General features: G+C 38.9%; 1 protein-coding gene across 9 annotated transcripts; it reads left to right on the top strand.

Annotated features, from left to right (window-relative positions):
- The first annotated feature begins 494 nt into the window (after window positions 1-494).
- On the top strand, window positions 495-17,676 carry LOC117419347 (cleavage and polyadenylation specificity factor subunit 6). Of its 9 annotated transcripts, none has more exons than XM_034032011.3 (12): window positions 496-683; window positions 2,656-2,865; window positions 4,197-4,300; window positions 4,848-4,993; window positions 5,583-5,756; window positions 5,960-6,073; window positions 8,731-9,235; window positions 9,788-9,907; window positions 10,858-10,973; window positions 11,076-11,229; window positions 11,595-11,819; window positions 17,414-17,676. In XM_034032011.3, the coding sequence occupies exons 1-11, from the start codon at window positions 624-626 to the stop codon at window positions 11,812-11,814; spliced, it is 1,923 nt and encodes a 640-aa protein (XP_033887902.1). In that variant the 5' UTR covers window positions 496-623; the 3' UTR covers window positions 11,815-11,819; window positions 17,414-17,676. The 9 variants fall into 9 exon arrangements, with proteins under 9 accessions (XP_033887910.1, XP_033887911.1, XP_033887902.1 ...); XM_034032013.3 differs by having other exon boundaries at window positions 11,631-11,819; XM_034032014.3 differs by having other exon boundaries at window positions 11,634-11,819.
- Window positions 17,677-18,149: the final 473 nt, after the last annotated feature.

The following is an 18,149-nucleotide window of genomic DNA, read 5'->3' on the forward strand; positions in this document are numbered from 1 at the left end:
AACTTGTGTCACAATTGGATGGATGTTTTTTAGATACGTGTGACATACATAGCATGGGAAAATCGGCTTCTTCCTGTAGATTTTCATTCTATTGAATGTGGCATCTTAATACGACCAACGTGGTTCTTTGAAATGTTATATTCGTCAAAATGAGCACAAGGTGAGATTGCACTTGACTGCTTTGAATACACTTGTTAGTGGGGAGATGTTTCGAGGGAACATACTCTTTACCACCAAGAGTAAAACGGCAACTGCTGAAAAGCACAATCAAATACCTGACATCTTTGGGGGTTGAATAAATAAAACAAATACAAGTATTGATCTGTTAATGTGATTTGCAAAACTTAAACAATACCACATTAATAAGCATAAACTACCAATATATCAAAGTGCACTGCAATCAAAAACTAAATGCATACACTGGTAGTGGTACAAACAGAAGTAAAATGTGGACCGTGCTGGATTCCACAGGTATTAAGCGTGGACCCGTGTGTATAATTGAACACACTCCTCGCTCTGTCTGTCCAGCGCAGTGTTGTCACACACGGTCGGATGTGACGCAGCGTGTTTTCCTGTGCGCTGTTTTCTAGTTGGAGCTGCTCAGAGAGGAGAGTGTGTGGAAAATGGCTGACGGAGTGGATCACATCGACATATACGCTGATGTGGGCGAAGAATTTAACCAGGTCATTTTTTACTATTTTTTTTTTTTTTTTACTTTAAGAAATGCACAAAAAGAAAGAAAAAAAAATGCTTGGCAAGATTTTGAATTGCACATAAAAAGTAACCCGTGTACCTGAAACGTAATTGCACTTGATTTCTGATTTTGTAGTTGTACTACTGAGACGGTAGACCTCGGAGGGGATTTATTATTTTCTGAAATGGAGGAGAAATGCGATTCCATTTTTTAATGTTAAGGCAGACGAACCTCGGGGTTTTGTTTAACAGAAGTGCGGTGTTTGGAGTTGGGGAGTCGTGTGTTTGTAGAGGAGAACTCGAATGTTGTTGTATTATGTTGCGTGTTTGGGTCCCCCATTGTTTGTGTTGCATGGCTTGCAGTGGCGGGCTAGGCCCCGCACGGCGCCTCACGCTTTCGCGTCGTGCTTACGTGCGGCTCGGGGGAGCAACACAAACCGCATTTTCACTTGGAACCGTATTACATGACAGCAGTTGCGTCTAAAACAAGTAATTATTAATGTATTTTTTTAATTAATCGACTATTTTAAGCACAGTAGCCGTCATTTGAGTCCTTTGCCGAATGACACAAGAAAGTATTTTATTTGAAGTATTTCACTTTTCCGAAGAAATTGTGAAATACTGCACACAACTGTACAACATAGTATAACAATACGTGTGAATTGTAACTATTGTAAAGTGTGTGTGTATCGCAGCACGTTGAGCCGTACAGATTGTTTTCCCAAGCCCAATACTTCCATGAGAACTTGTTTTGTTTTGTACTGACTGCATATTGCGTGCAATCTTAGACCTGTGTGAGAATTTATCGGACATTACATTTTGTAGTTAGTTAAGTTAAAGTAGCAATGTAGAATTAGTTTAAAATACATACCGAATCGAACATTTCTTTACTTACCACCAGTCTTTATTGCGAAGGAAATATATTTGAATACATGTTGTCATTAGCCAACACCCATTCGGATGATTATTCTCTTGTAAATGTAGTCGGTTGTCTTAAAGGCTTTGTTTTATATACCTTTTTTTTTTTTTTTAATTTTTTTTTTTATATAAAGGCTTGTGAGTTTAAAACCAGGACTGGCGATTAAGTGCTTGTTGTAAAGCAGCACATTGGTGTCCGATCTGTATTTTGAAGCCAGTTTTGTTTGTCACTGCTCAACCCACTGATTTTAACCTTTTAGTTTAAAGGTTACTTTCTTACTTGTTTTAGTTGAGTTTTGCATCAGGAGGCAGATAATCTACTGCCTGTGTCCAGATCTGTCTGCAACTCTATATAAAAAAAACACAATTGGATACTCTCTTGCTGTTAAGTTCCTTTTGCTGCACTGTGGTGGGCAGCAGTGTGGAGTAGTGGTTAGGGCTCTGGACTCTTGACCGGAGGGTTGTGGGTTCAATCCCCAGTGGGGACACTGCTGCTGTACCCTTGAGCAAGGTACTTTACCTAGATTGCTCCAGTAAAAACCCAACTGTAAAATGGATAATTGTATGTAAAAATAATGTGATATCTTGTAACAATTGTAAGTCGCTCTGGATAAGGGCGTCTGCTAAGAAATAAATAATAATTATTATTACTGATTTTCAGAAATGTTACTTTTATTTTTTTTAAATAAGCTGTGCTTCAGTGCAGTAATAATTCAGTTTACATAGTTTAAGGTTTATTAACTAATATGAATTAAATTTCTTCCAAATTCTTCAGTGTACTTCTTAAAATAGACCAATTAACCAAGTTAAAAACAAAATGTATGTAATATGTTCAAGATTCATCTATTTGGCCTAGAACAAAGAACACTAGATTTTAAGAAAATCTTAAATGTCATTAAAAAAAAAGTTAAAGCCAGTGCTGTAAGTGCAGCAATTAAATGAAACAAGACACAGTTAAAAATAAATTGAAGAACAAATTGTTATCTTAAAAATAGGCTGTTTTGGTTTTGGGCCAAACTGACAACTTGTGTTCTTGTCATTCAGGAAGCTGAATATGGTGGCCATGATCAGATAGATCTGTATGATGATGTCATCTCTCCATCTGCAAACAATGGAGATGCTCCAGAGGACCGGGAATACATGGATTCCCACCCGACTGCCGGAGGAGATGACGGGGGTAAAGGACCCTCCTCAAATGTTGTCTATACGTACACTGGGAAGAGGATTGCCCTCTATATCGGGAATCTCACCTGGGTAAGTATTCCACTTGCATGGAATGTGTGACATTCGTAGTAAATAACTACCCAGGAGATATTGATATTCCGTTATAGCTGCATGCACAACTCCTATTCGTTAACACTAGAACCGCCACATACATTTTCGTTCTGAAAATGAAAGACATACTATCGGATACAACTCAAAAGTTTTGTTCATGAACATCATATCTAACATTTGCATCGCAGAAAAACTGTTTAAAAGGAAAATTAAACATAAAAGGCTTTATTTTTAAAAATGAGCACATATACAGCACGACTACAAACAGTGAAACAATAAAATATACATTTCAAAAGACAGGTATGTACATATACCCGTTCACAGGTGAACAGGTCTATGTACATACAAAACTATAAAACCGAAATCATTGTTTCTAATACTACATAAAAAAAAAAAATATAACACTACTTCCGGTGTGAAGGCTGCATTGTACTCTATGGAGGAGCGTACGCGTCTGCCAGCTGACTGTGCCTGCATCCAGGAGCTGTGTTGTAAACAGACGCAGTTCCATTGAACACTGTGGTGTAAACACGTGTAAACTGGTACAACAAACCTGTAAAATCGCATTTTTTTCCTAAAAGTAAGATAAAAAAAGAATATATAACGTACGTTTCATATTAGGCACAAGTTGTTATCATACATTTTGGTTTGCTGTGTGCATCTGAGTGCAGCTTGCCATGTTCCAATCAAAATGACTACTTTCAAGATTAAATATTTCCTTCTGATATATTCCTGTTGCATTTCTGGAACAAAACAAAGGATTGTTACCTCCCCAGGTACATTGAGAAATAAAGTATAGGCTTTCACTGAGTTGGCATCTTGGTGCAATTGTACAAATCCACAATCATAGCAATCTCTCTCGTAGTCAGTCTACAAACAAAGAAAGGCTTGAAATACAAAAATAAAAAAACATGTGTGCTATAGGAGGAGGGGGCGTGTCTTGTTTGCTGCATTTACAAAAAAAATAGAATATCTTGCGTTATATTAAAAAAAAAAAAAAAAAAAAAAAAAGTGTTGTAATGCATGGGTCAAATTGACCCACATGGCGGTTCTAGGTAGAACTGTTTATAACTTTACCATTTTTGCGATTCTGGCTATTAAACGCTGTTATGCTATTTAATTCATATATTTAGAAAGTTAAAAACGGACATAAACATACGATTTACAACGGAAGAGTAATTAACATTTTAAATCCAAAATGGGTCAAATTGACCCGGATGGCGGTTCTAGTGTTAACCTACGTACTCGAGTTGAGTGTGATTCACTACACCGATTGAATAATTTAAATAGATGTTTTATTTTTATTTCAGTGGACAACTGATGAAGACTTGACAGATGCCATTCAGTCTGTTGGAATAAATGATGTTTTGGAGATTAAGTTCTTTGAAAATCGGGCTAATGGCCAGTCAAAGGGGTAAAGTATGAGTTATACTTGCTGCAAAGTAATTCAATTGTCTGTGTAATCTAACAGAGTGAAGGGCTTAGAGCCGCGATACCCGTGCTTTAAATCCCATTTTAGGCAGGGACTGCTGTGATTGGGATGCGTTGCAGTTTACCTCCTTTAATCTGTTGCAACCTTGACTTAGTATTGCGTCCAAGCATAACCCCACAGAAGTGATGTAGCCCTCTTTGAAAACAAGCTGTAAAATCATGTGGGCCCTTTTCTGTTTCCAGATTAGTGACCAAACTTTAAAGTATTGTCTTCAAACTCATTGCACTGTGACTGTCTTCTGATACAAATTTCCAGTGGTCATGTTACTTTTTGGCTTTTGGATCATGGAGACCAAATGCTGTCAGATGCTGGCTTTAGATTTGATATGTAGATGTATTTTAATGTAGGTCATTGGAAAATCCTGCAATTCTCAAAGCTGTCCATTAAAATTCTGTGTATCATATTCTTGGAAACCTTGCTAAGTCGTCCTTTGCTGATGTTGGTTTTCAACGTTTGTTCTAACAATTAGGTTCGCCCTTATTTGTGTTGGATCCGAGGCGTCCTCCAGGAAACTGATAGACCTGCTTTCCAAGAGGGAACTTCATGGACAGAACCCTATCATCACGCCATGCAACAAACAGTCACTGAGTCAGTTTGAAATGCAATCCAGAAAAAGTATGTGAATGAGTAACTGAATGCATGTCAACAATTGTAGATAATGTGCCTTTAGCAAGGCCATTAAAAACGCAATGGCTGAACAGATAATCAGTTCATACTGTGGCTTATGATTTTCTTTAATTGTAAAAGTGTGATTAATTAATTTGTATGTATGAGAGTGAATGTGGTGACATTCTAAATGTTTGTTGTCTAACAACCCCCCCCCTTTCTCCCCCCATATAACCCTTGTCTATAAACTTGAATACCAGTCCCTACTGGGAAGCTGCTAATTTATTACAGTACAAGGCTGGAAATAACACTCCCATTGCATAGCAGTTTGATCCATTCCATATTTTTCTATGTGCTGGATTAGCCACAGTGTGTTCCTCAGACGTGTCTTTAAGAGCATAGAAAAACCTGTGCAATGGTAGTCTTGTTGAAAACAAGTTAAAGTAGCAACATTTAAATTTATGAATGCTTTAGCTTACTTTCAGAAACTTGCTTTCAGTGCGCCTTTTGACCCCTCATATTTAGAAATACGAACACTTCTGTTCTGCCTGGAGGGAGGAAAAAACTTTTTTTTTTTTTTTTTTCTCCTTGTTTGTAGGCACACAGTCCGGACAGATGTCTGGCGAAGGCAAAGCTGGCCCCCCAGGAGTTAATTCCCGTGGAGGATTCACCCTGGGCAGAGGGCGAGGGCGCTTCCCAGGGCCTCCTGGTCCTGGTGGGGACAGGTTCCCAGGGCCTGGTGGACCAGGAGGGCCGCCCCCACCTTTCCCAGGTAAAACCCTCCCCCCACCACCCTTCCAAAAAAAAAAAAAAAACCCCTCAACTCCACCAATGTGCCTCAGCCCTGCTTTGGAAGGACCACCCTCTATGGGGGTGTGTGGGTGGTTCAGCCAGCTTGCCCATCTTTTCCTTAGTGCCTCTGTGCGTTACTGCCAGCGAAGGTGCCAGTTGTGATTGTGGTTTTTTTTCCACTAGGATCTGGGCTGAGACTACCTGAACTCATTTCACATAGGCTCCAGGACAGCCATCTGATGGAAATGAGTTTCAATTGCTTCCAACCTGGGCGGGATTCGAACTGGCGACCCAGAGGTGAAAGGCCTCATACCCTATTGCTGGTTTTATGTTAAGAATCAAGATTTATTGGGGTGACCCAAAGCTGAGCCCAGCTTTTTAAACTGTGTCAACTAAGTCAAAATATAACTAGTTTGAAAATGGGTGGTGGCTTTTGAGTAAGGATGGGGAACTGTTTTGTTGGTGTGTGGGTTTGGTGATAAGAGAATGGATATTTGGCTAATTGGCTAAGAGGGAGGGAGTGGTGGGGGTAGGTGTCTGTCTTTTATCCTAAATTAGGGATGTTCTTAAGATATGATTCCAGACTGGGATTTAACTTTTGAAGTCTGTGTAACACTCAGCAGCCCCCTCTCCCCTGAGCGGTTTCTAAAAAGGTGCCACAGACACTCAGAGGCCACCAGTGTACAGCTTGGGTTAGAGGTGCATTTTAAAGAGTTGACCATACCAATATATTCGTGTTGGGACAAGCATTCTTACAGTTAATACTTTTTGAATATTCTTTCAAAACTAGGATTAATTTATTTTTTATAATCTTCAGGGTGACTTTCCTTCCCTGTAGGTAATAGTAAAATTAAACACAGTACACACTTATGTTTTACTTCTCGGCCCATAACAACTTGCAACAAACTCCCAGTTAAGCTGTGTAGTGCACAAGTCTGTGCTGGCCTGCCGTCTTAATTTGCTTGCATTAAGGTTTTTTTTTTTTTTTCTTTTAGTTTAATACCATGTTTCCCTCGGCCGCTTTGATAACTGTCTCATTTGTTTTCTCTTGGCAGCTGACTGAAGGCAAAGTCTTTTGCCCCACAGTTTTATGGATATGTTTGTCAATGAACCTAGACTGCGTATGTGTATTGCAAATTAACTAACGTTTGCTTGGCTATTGAAATACTTGTCCTAGCACCAACATATATTTGACTGTTTGAGACCATTGCTTTTTTATTTCCTTAAGAGGAGTGTTCCTTGGCAGGGATCTAACAGAGATCACTGACAAGAGTTCAAAACACTAAGTGGTCTGGCAGACTTGGTTAAAATATGAAATATGCTTGCCAGCATGAGCAAGCTACAGTTCAGCCAGAAACCTCCATTTCACCCAAAATAAAACCCACCTTGTTTACCAGCAGCAGGATGCAGCTTAATAATTTGGTACAATACACTTAAGTGTGTTAACAAAAGTATTTCTAATTCAGGTTGTGTCAACTTATTTCCATGCATTTCACAGTATAAAAATTGGTATTTCAAGATATTTCATGATTTATTAAAGCAGAAAAATTGCAATGTCAAGTTCAAAATTGATCACTCGGGTTATTATGCAACAAATGTTCCAGATTATATAAATGGTTACCTAAAAACAGTAAATGCTAAACTATAGAATACCGTTTTTTTTTTATTATTTCCACCTTTTAGACATTCTATTTTGAGTGATTTATCAAACAATGAAAACATACTTGTACTTTACAGAGTGATCTTCAGCAGAAATATTCATTTTTTATTTATTTATTTATTTATTTTTTTAAAATAAATTTAGTCATTGCCAATTATTTTTATTATTTTCTCCCAATTTGGAATGGCCAATTATTTTATTATGCTCAGCTCACCGCTACCACCCCTGCGCTGACTCGGGAGGGCGAAGACAAACACACACTGTCCACCGAAGTGTGTGCTGTCAGCCGACCGCTTTTTTTCACACTGCGGACTCACTGTGCAGCCACCCAAGAGTTACAGCGTCGGAGGACAATGCAGCTCTCGGGCAGCTTACAGGCAAGCCTGCAGGTGCCCGGCCAGACCACAGGGGTCGCTGGTACGCGGTGAGCCGAGGACACCCTGGCCGACCTAAGCCTCCCTCCCCCCGGGCGATGCTTGGCCAATTGAGCGCCGGCCCCTGGGAGCTCCCGTCCTCGGTCGGCAAAGGAATAGCCTGGACTCGAACCCGCGACGTCCAGACTATAGGGCGCATCCTGCACTCTATGCAAGTGCTTTTACTGGATGCGCCATTTGGGAGCCCCCAAAATATTTCTAATCTTTGATGCAAGAAATTGTGCAGATCTATGCCGTGTGTTCAATCATTTACCAGAAGCAAACTAAACCAGCTGCCAGGTTCCTAAATGCAGTGTAATGGGTAGTGCGTCAATAAGGCAAATGTTTGCTGTATTTGTTTAAGTGATAATAAAATTATATTTACACTGTTCTTTCAGAAATGGCAATTTTCACGGGGAATTACATATTACATGGCAATGGATATGTTTAATGGAAATCAGTGATAACAATGAAAAACATGCAGCCTGACGCATGAGGGGGAAATGTCCCGTGTTCATTATGAAGTCCCTCCTGAATGACACTTGTGTGCAGCCTGTGCAGAACTAGCTCCTTTTTTGATCTCTTGTGATAGATTTCTGTTTTCTAAAAGTGCAGCACTGATCATTATACATCTTCCATTAAATGTGCAGCACTTTGTTTCTTTAAATGTTTCAACAAGGGACTTAAGTTTTAAGTAAATATACTAGCTGTCGAACACAATTATATAAGGGCTGGATGAGCTTGATGCATTCTATACAAGAAGTTTAATTGTCATTGTTGACATGAGTGGGATCACATTTTTTCAACAGATTTGAAATCAACTTTTAAGGCTTTCTAAAATAAATGTAACACTTTACTGTTTCTTTTATTTCTCTCTCAAGGAGCAATGCAAGGACCACCTCGCCCCCCTCTCGGCCCTCCTGGTCCACCAGGCCACCCCGGGCCACCCCCACCTGGGCAGAATATGCTACCGCCCCTCTCGGGTCCCCCAAACCGTGGTGATCGCCCTCCACCACCAGTCATGTTCCCTGGACAGCCATTCGGTCAGCCCCCCATGGGTCCCCTCCCTCCCGGCCCCCCTCCCCCAGTCCCTGGCTACGGACTGCCTCCTGGCCCCCCTCCCCCACAGCAGGGTCCTCCCCCACCCCCTGGACCATTCCCTCCCCGTCCGCCAGGCCCCATTGGGCCCCCCATTGCCATGGCCCCCCCACCACACCTCTCTGGGCCCCCTCCAGGGGCTCCTCCACCAGCACCCCATGTCAATCCTGCATTCTTCCCACCTCCTAACAACAGTGGCATGCCCTCTTCCGACAGCCGGGGCCCTCCTCCAGATCCTTATGGACGCCCGCCACCTTATGACAGAGGGGACTATGGTCCAGCTGGCAGGTAATTTTGGATGGCCTGTCTTCTCAAATGTCTGCACAGTTGCATTCTGGAACTCTCTTGTTTTGATGTTCTGTTGTACTGTGTACTGCTGTTCCTTTTTGTTTCTCCTTTCTCTAATCTGGCTGTCCACAAAGGTTGTGTGCTCTTAGTCACATAGTCCACAAAAGTGGATATGCATTCTCCAGGTGATATGAACCTGGACATACTCATTTAGCTGCAAAGCAAAAAAAGATATCACTGGTAACCAACAGGATATCCAGTAAAGGGAGTTCCAGTTGTTCAGGGTACGATAGTCTGTAAATTGAGTAGTCGTGACCAAATCGAGGGACCCTCACTGCGAAACTACACTGTTAAACTAAAGTTCTTTATTGTTAAAGTAATAGATTGTTTGGAATTCTTTTTGTAAAGCCCTAGTGGTAGGGAGGTAAGCGTGTAGGGCCTTGCTGTTGTAATATTTAGTACAAAATCTATATATTAATATTAAAATGCATTTACTTGTTTTAGTGTAGTTATTCTTAGTAACCCTGAATGTACCCTTTTGGCTAATTTCAGTAATCCGCGACCCTCGCTAATCTGCGGGTACGACCTAGGATCCCGAGACCCGTGGATAAACGAGGGGGTGGTGAATCTGAAAAATGGCGACCAGAACTTGCGCGAGTCAAGTGATTCAGGGTTAGTAAACTCGTGGAAAAAGAACAGAAACCTGTATGCAAGAACTTTTTTTTTGTGTGTGTGTTTTTAACCCTTTGCAGTCAATTTATTAAGTGCGCGTCCGGTCCAATTTATTTTCACATGCGCAGTTAATTTTAGACGCGCTGTTTAAAAGTATTTTTTTTCCACAGTCATACGGGTTTAAAAGGCCCTGCATTATCAACAAAGCACTCTCTAGGCATCTCCAGCCCCGCCCCACCCTTTCGTTCGCTATAGCTTTCACACATGCTAAGAAATAAATAATAATAATAATAGTCGTACATACCGATCAATCATCTCCTGATCACTCGTTTTATCACCAAACGCCTCAATAATGCGATCCAAGTAATTATTTTATTACTATAACATCTCAAAAAAGCTCTGCAAATGTCCGTGATTCTCTGAGCGCTGATGCAGTACCATCCAGCTTCTTTCCTTATGACCGCCCCTATCTGATGCCAGGGGCAAGTATGACTATTCCTGAGATACGCCCCTTTTTTTTCGGCTTGTCTTGGCTCCTGTTGCTCCCACTTGGCCATTGAATGGTTTTCTTGGCTTTTTCCGTAGAAAAAGCTACTAAAAACCAATTTTTTGCGTCTTTTTGATGATGTCGAGCAGGGTCCGACATTGGACCTGATAAGAATAATTGCAATGTCAGACCAGGTCCGACATAGGACCGCAAAGGGTTAAAGCTAGGCTGTAAAAAAACAAAACCAAAACAAATAGAGCATTTGATAGTTAATGAGTGTTGTCTTTTGATGTGCATTCTTTTAGAAAAGTCAGTAGTTTTGGGATTAAATAAAATTGTAAAGTGTAATCAACGGTTCATTAACTTCAGCCACCAATTTCCTTTTTCTCTTTTGAAATCTTGTTTCCTTTGTGACGTTCCTGGTTCAACACTTCTGTATAACCTAGTTGTTAATCCTTTTCAGGGAAATGGATGCCGCACGAACTCCATTGAGCGAAGCAGAGTTTGAAGAAATAATGAACCGGAATCGAGCAATCTCCAGCAGTGCCATATCTAGGGCTGTGTCCGATGCCAGTGCAGGTCAGCTGTCATCTCTTATTACATTCAGCACCACCACATTGTTTTATAAACACGATTTATGGAGCGAGTATTAATCCATTTCCTTTTTTCTTTCCATTTCAGCTGACTATGGGAGTGCTATAGAGACGTTGGTAACTGCTATTTCTTTAATTAAGCAGTCCAAAGTATCGGCCGATGACCGCTGTAAAGTGCTGATCAGTTCTTTACAGGACTGTCTGCATGGAATTGAGTCCAAGTCTTACGGCTCTGGCTCCAGGTAATACTTGTTCATGTTTTGGCATTTCTTAATACATGAATTATAAAAACGTTGGAGCAGTGTACAATAGTTGAGTCTATTGTATGTAATATAATTAAGCATTAAAAATGGTTTTCAAATATATAATTTCAGATGTGCTATGAAGTTGGTAGAAATTGAAACAGTTTGTCACTTTGGCATCCTGTCTGGCTGTTGTGTGTGTTTTTAATATATATAGATAAATTATAAAATTATTTATTTAAAATTTCTATGTATTTACATTTATTTTATATACATTTGTTTTTATCAACATTGTAGTCTTGAGGTTGTTTTTATGTTAAGCTATTTCCGTCGGGCTGAAGCTGATGATGCAGAAAACCATTCAGCCTTTCAGGAGAGTCACGCTCTGGTGTTCCTTTTAGAAGAAGGGAGAGGTCCAGGGAGAGGGATCACAGCCGCTCGCGGGAGAAGAGCAGGCGCCACAAGTCACGCAGCCGCGACAGACATGAAGACTACTACCGGGAAAGAAGCCGGGACCGCGAGAGGCACAGGGAGCGGGACCGAGACCGAGAGCGTGACAGGGAGAGGGAATACCGTCACCGCTAGGAAAGGTGTGTATTCGACTCATTACATTACAAATTGATACCTGTTTTATCCTGTAGGAAAAGTGTAGCAGATTCACAAGCCACTCTGCGGGATGCCTTGTGTGCCCTGTAGTGGCTCTTGGTAAGTATTTGGAGGTAAGTTTGAAACGTGATCGTATCAGAGTTGATTTACAATTTAAGTGTTATAAAAAATAATTGTTGTAACGTGTTTACTGAAGTACACATTGGTGCACATTTCCAGAATGTTATCTGTGTTTGTGAATCTGCTGTTTCAGAAATGTTCTGTTTTGGTACGAATGCCTTATTAGGACAGCTGCACGATTGTCTGTCTTGAATTGAATTCATTCCAGTGTGATCATCTGTGTTCTGTAAAAACAAACAACGAAAGCCGTGCATTACTTGTGTCCGAAAAGCTCTCTTTTTCCACAATGTAAACTACTTGTTTACTACTTTTAATTGGGTGTTTAATTATTTGTTGCTGAAATGAGCTAATCCCCAGGCACAAATTAATCTTGTTTAATTATAGATTCAGTGTGTCTGGTTCATGGTCTACAAACCGGTAATATATATCTGACTGTGCTTTAATATTCTGTTGTGCTTTTAATTGCACTGCAAATAGAGACTTAAAAAATGTTCAAGCCACAGTTTAACTTGTACAGAGTTTGTACAATACAATAATGCAACTACATGCTTCAAAAGGTTGTTGCGAGGCCAGTTTTAATACTGTCCTTGTCTGCATGCCCTGTGGAGTAGCAGTTTGTCAGGTACCCAGTTTATTGGGTTATTTCCTATGTAAATATGCAAAGTATGCAGTTCATGAGTAGATTTTTTTTTTTTTTATATATTTGTATATATGGCCCAATAACTATACATGTTTCCAAATTCAGAGAAATTAATACACATTCTATAAATGCATATAATTATGTATTCATCTACTTTTTTATTTTTTTAAATAAAATCTCTCATTTTAGATTTGGATCGTTTTTTGTTATTTCAGTCCTGAAATTCGTTTTTAAATTCTTGGTGTGCAAACAAGCACATAACTCCTGTGTGTTAATTTAATTTAAGGAAATCACAAGTAATAAATTACAGTACGCTCCTGGTAGAATGCACATTTACAGTGCTGGCCCTGTGGCTTCTACCAGGAGCGTTGCTGACATACACAGGAATTAAACTGCAACATTGAACTAAAAAGCTGTTCACGTGTGTGTGTGTGTTTGTGTTTTTTTTTTTTTTTTGTATTGTTTTTTTTTAAACTGATGCAGCTAGCGAGGTCATTCCTAATAACATTCCTATTGGTGGTTTTATTTAATTACTGCAGTGTTCTTTTTAAATGTGTATCTCTTCCTAGCTGGTTAGAAACAGCACATGAAATTTGGACTGTTTTTGTAAAGGATTCACCTCCCATTTGTATGTACATGTCTTTTACATTTTTTTTCTTGTGCCTGTGACCTACCCCATCTCTTACAATGTTATTGCCTTTAGTGCCAGTTGGTGTAATGCATTATAACACAACATGCCCTGTAAAGAGACACACTGTGCATGTTAAATTTGTTGCTGGTAATGGAACACCTGGATTGATTTCTACATGCCTGATGGGCTGAGGGTGAATTTGTAGGTCCAGAGTATGTTTAATGATGATAAGAACAGCTTTTAAGTCCAAATACCTTGCATTGCTGTGTTAATGCTCCTTACAACAGGTTATTTCAAACAGGTGTTTTTTGGGGTTTGTTCTATCATTTGCAATTGAATTCCTGTTCTGACATAATTTCTAAAGCAATTCATGTACAAAATTTTTCCTATTTGGTAGTGTTCACTCTAAACCCCAGTTATGTGTTTTGAATATGCAGCTCATTTTCAATTTGATTAAAGTTTAATTTCTTATGTAGTGCTGAATGTTAAAGGCACACCTCCAAAAGTTTCAGTGTTAACACCATTTAGGGGGGAATTTATATATATATATATATATATATATATATATATATATATATATATATATATATATATATATATAATATTATATATATATATATATATATATAATATATATTATATATATATTTTTTATAAATATGATCTAAACAATGTGAGTGTGACTATAAGTAATTCTGTACAGAACTGAGAAACACTGTTGTGTAGGGATGCACCGAATTCGGATTCGGCCTGAAATACCTACTTTTTGAGCAGGGTTCAGATTCTGAATCCCACATGTGCCCAAACACACATCCATTTTAATACATCTCTCCAATGTGTGCAGTTCTTCTTTTAAATAAGACATGAATCTGATATTGAATGGAGCTGTTGTATTTAATAACAGGTATTGAAGAGCACGTTTGAACTCTGTCGCAGCTCTCAACTCCCTAAATTACTGGTGCTGAATGTAAACATTTACCCACCCCAGCCCCGTATGCAACACAGCACAGTCACGTCATACTTTTCATGGAGTAAAGTTATGCAGTAAACCTGTAATACATAGTAACGGCAAAGTGTTGTAGACTTTTGTGCTTTGTTGCTTTGTCTGTGAAACGTGTTAGAGAGAGCATACTAAGATTAAAAAATAAATAACTCAGAAATAAATATTTTTTAACTTTACAACTGTCAGATGTGCAAGACGATGTTGAACAGTATGCTTTAGTAAATGACATTTTACGTTATTGTCATTATCGAACCATTTGGGAACTGCTGTGTTTCATTTAAGAATTTTAAAACTATTTCGTAGCCCATTTGATAGGTGTTACACACACACGGTGCATTTAAATCAACGTGGGTTTTATTTCACGAAGATTCAGGTCACTCACAGTAATTTTTTCCTCATAGCTGTCAAATCAGTTGACACGGGTTGAAATGTCATAAAAGAAAATAGTGGGTTATGACAAAGATGCAGCTCTCCTTTCTTGTAAAGGTAAAGTTAATGGTTCTGTATTTTGGCATATCTGTTGTTGTGGTGGGAGGGGGCTAGCGGTAAATTGTGTAAGTTTCAAACTAAAATCTTACTAAGGGATATATTTCCATTTGTTAATAAAAATACTGTTAACTAAAAGGCTGAATTATAGATTGTGTGCGCCCCTTGTTAGTAGCTGCCAGTCAGTTTTTCATTCAACAGTTTCCTTCAGTTTTCTTGACAATTTCTGTAGGATTCGGTGTTCGGTATTTGACCGAATCTTTTGAGATGGATTTGGTATTCAGCGGAATCCCAAAAACTTGGATTCGGTGCATCCCTACTGTTGTGACCTGTGGGTGGGCCAAATTGCTTACAAAAGACGAATAAGTTAGCCCTTCAAACTTGCCTCATTTTAATTTGGTACTGGAATAGCTGGATTGTATTTATTTATTTTTAATTGAGTCTACATCCTCACCCAGTACACTGCCATGCATTGTAATCTCTAAGGCACTTGCTAATATCTGATTTTGGTGCAGGAATGGATTAAACTTCAAATCACCATATGAATTGCATTGGGTCCACATTTAAAAGCCTTCATATTGCTAATGGTGCAAACTTGAGCTCTACCACACCTACAGATTAATCACGATTCTTAAGAGTGTGGTTTTAAGGGGTGCTGTATGCATTTATTCCAGAGGTGGAGGTTAATGTGAAGTCTAACCCATTCTTATACCAAGCCATTCAGTTTGCAGTTTAAAAAAAAAAAAAAAAGGATGTCCCTTACAGTCCTTCACTGATGGATTAAACTTCAAATCGCCATATGAATTGCATTGGGTCCACATTTAAAGTAGTATCTTAGCAGACATTGTAGCACCCAGATGCATGTACTGTAGTGCCACCATCTCTTCAATAGGAAGAGACATAATGGGAAATTGACTTCACTTTTGTAGGGCACTTGTATCTGATATCTTGAGGTTGAATGATGGAAGCGTGACTGAAGCTTATTTTATTTATAACGAGACTTTAGTTTTTTTAAACTGTTTGTTCATTTGTATCTGTATTGATTAATACAAGAGGGAGATGTTTTATATTGTGTGGATTGTTAATGAGACTGTACTTGAGAAACAAGATAATTGCAATAACCCTTTTACAAGTTAATTTACCGTTCCAGGGTTGTGTGTGTTACTGAACGGGTGCATGGAAGAGAACCAGCTAGTCATTTTTCTAATTGTCTCTTGGTGTTCATGTTCACAGACCTCAAGAATGCAGTGCTGACTTCTGTTATTTTCCTATTTAGTAGTTCACCTTTTCTTTGTTGTCTTATCTTCTGCATTGTTTGATATATTTCTCCACCTGAGGGAGTAGCTACCTGCTTTTGTTTGCCACCACTATTCTTATGGACTCCTACAGTTAATTTACTTGTGTGACATTTTTTACAAATTTTAAAATAAACATTATTTGTCACACATGTATATTATACAAATTATTTGCTGCTTAGATTGTACATGCAGCATGCTTTATTTTTTAATTCTATATAAAGTACAATGTTCTCAGGATAGTGGTGGCAGTTAATTATCCCAATTTACAATGCTTAATGTGATGGAACCTTATACAGTCACCCTTGCATATACCCATCCTAGTGTAAAAAAATACAAAAATGCTTCTTGGTCACTATTTAGAAGCAGGAGAACTGGCATTATTCAGCTTTACTTGGTATCTTCTTTGGTCTTGAAGCATGTAGATGAAACATGTAATACTGTGCCACAGATGATGCAGAGTAGTGGCTGCTCAATGTTATCTTCTGTGCGTCTGTGTCTCTGCTTCAGAAAATGAAGAGTTCAAATCCTGGTTCTTCTTGATCTGGATCTGAACTCCCTGAGGGTGGGGTGGGGGGGGTGTCTCTCAGAACCTAGTTAGAATTAGTGGACTGGGGTGCCGTTTCTAACAATTCTAGAGGAATGGTTCCAGTGTCTGAATGTGATGGTACAATCTAATCCAGGGAAAGACATTTTTGTAAAACCATATGGGTACAATTTACTCATATGTTTGTTTTTGGGGGGGGGGGGGGGGGGGGGGGGTTAATATATGTAAAATAAACACACTGCTCAAACTTGCTAAGAAGCATTATATCCATGTCCATATAAGCAATATAACTATTGTCACGTCAGCTTTGTGTCATAAATGCATGCCCAGCCATTGGTAAAGTAATAGGTTATCTTATCCTTTTGAGTGCTTTCATTGTTTTCTTTTATATGTATGTCCATATTAAGTCCTGTATTTCGTGTCCAAGGTACATGCAATACAGGAATAACAACACATGTTCCTTGTGTATCTAGGGACCCCCCCCCTCCAACATCCTTCCAAAACAAATGACACTCCACTCTTAACAAGCACTGATGTTGAGTAACTGCAGCCTGACTCTCTACTGCATGAAACCCTTTACAATGTCCTACTTTAAAGAGTCTCTGTAAACACAGTGATTGAGTGGGTGTCTGTAGCTTAATTACATTCTCCACAGTGCCCCCCTGTGCCAGTATTTCACTGTGTAAGTTCTTCTTAAACTGACATCGAAGATGGTGATGTTACCTCTGTAAAGAAGGTTCATAAATGCATGTGAAATGTTCCTGTAAGTTTTATTTGTGTGTGTAGTTTAGAATAATGTGTACATTTATTGGGAATGAGCAAAAAACCTACATCATACATTTTGACACATTTACAGCTGAAGGAAGAGGAAGGCTCAACGAGTCAGGAGGGGCCCTTCACGGAAAGACTGTCCTTGTCCGTTTATTCTTCTCATGGATGGATTGGACTTCACAGTCAAGGATGTGTAAAAACAGAGCGACAGTAGAGTAAAGCAAACCTACACTCATGGTAACCGATGGCTCTCATTTTATTTTTATGTTGCTTTAAAAGTTTTATTTGTTAAACAACCTGTGTGATTTAAAAGTTTCTGCTTTGCAAAATAAAAAGAAATTGCCTGTTCTCTCTCTCTCTCTCCAAAATGTTTTGACAGCTATGTAACGTGTAAGCAATTGAATTGTCAATAGAAGCATTGTTTTTATAGGTTTTTTTTGTTGCAGAATATGTTCCCTGTTCTGATAATGTCTGTAAACGTCACGGCTTTGATAATTAAATTTAGATTTAGGGTTGTAATAAACAGTTTACTGGGGCTGAGATTTGTTTAAAAGCTGCACTTTTTAAAAAATTTTATTCCGGATTCCTCAAGTTAAGTTCATTTATATTAAATGTATTTTTTGTGAAGACTTTTTTTCATACCTTGACATTCATCAGGAAAACACTTTACTTGTGTGTTTTGCTTTCAGATATTTTTAGATAAATATGATAAGTCTATTTCAATGGTAAACACATATTGATGTTTTGGATCGAACTCTTAAAAGGCTTTTCCTCGTGCACTGTTGGTAACCAGTTCTACTAAAATATACATACTTTTTGTA

This window comes from Acipenser ruthenus, chromosome 14 (assembly GCF_902713425.1).
Source record: "Acipenser ruthenus chromosome 14, fAciRut3.2 maternal haplotype, whole genome shotgun sequence".
Lineage (NCBI taxonomy): Eukaryota > Metazoa > Chordata > Actinopteri > Acipenseriformes > Acipenseridae > Acipenser > Acipenser ruthenus.

What these genes read in the sequence shown, in the direction of transcription:
- LOC117419347 (XM_034032011.3), top strand. Translation starts at nt 624, where the DNA reads ATGGCTGACGGAGTGGATCACATCGACATATACGCTGATGTGGGCGAA. An exon ending in GCTAATGGCCAGTCAAAGGG is followed by an intron (nt 4,301 to 4,847) that starts GTAAAGTATGAG and finishes TCTAACAATTAG; the next exon opens with GTTCGCCCTTATTTGTGTTG. An exon ending in GACTATGGTCCAGCTGGCAG is followed by an intron (nt 9,236 to 9,787) that starts GTAATTTTGGAT and finishes GGCTAATTTCAG; the next exon opens with TAATCCGCGACCCTCGCTAA.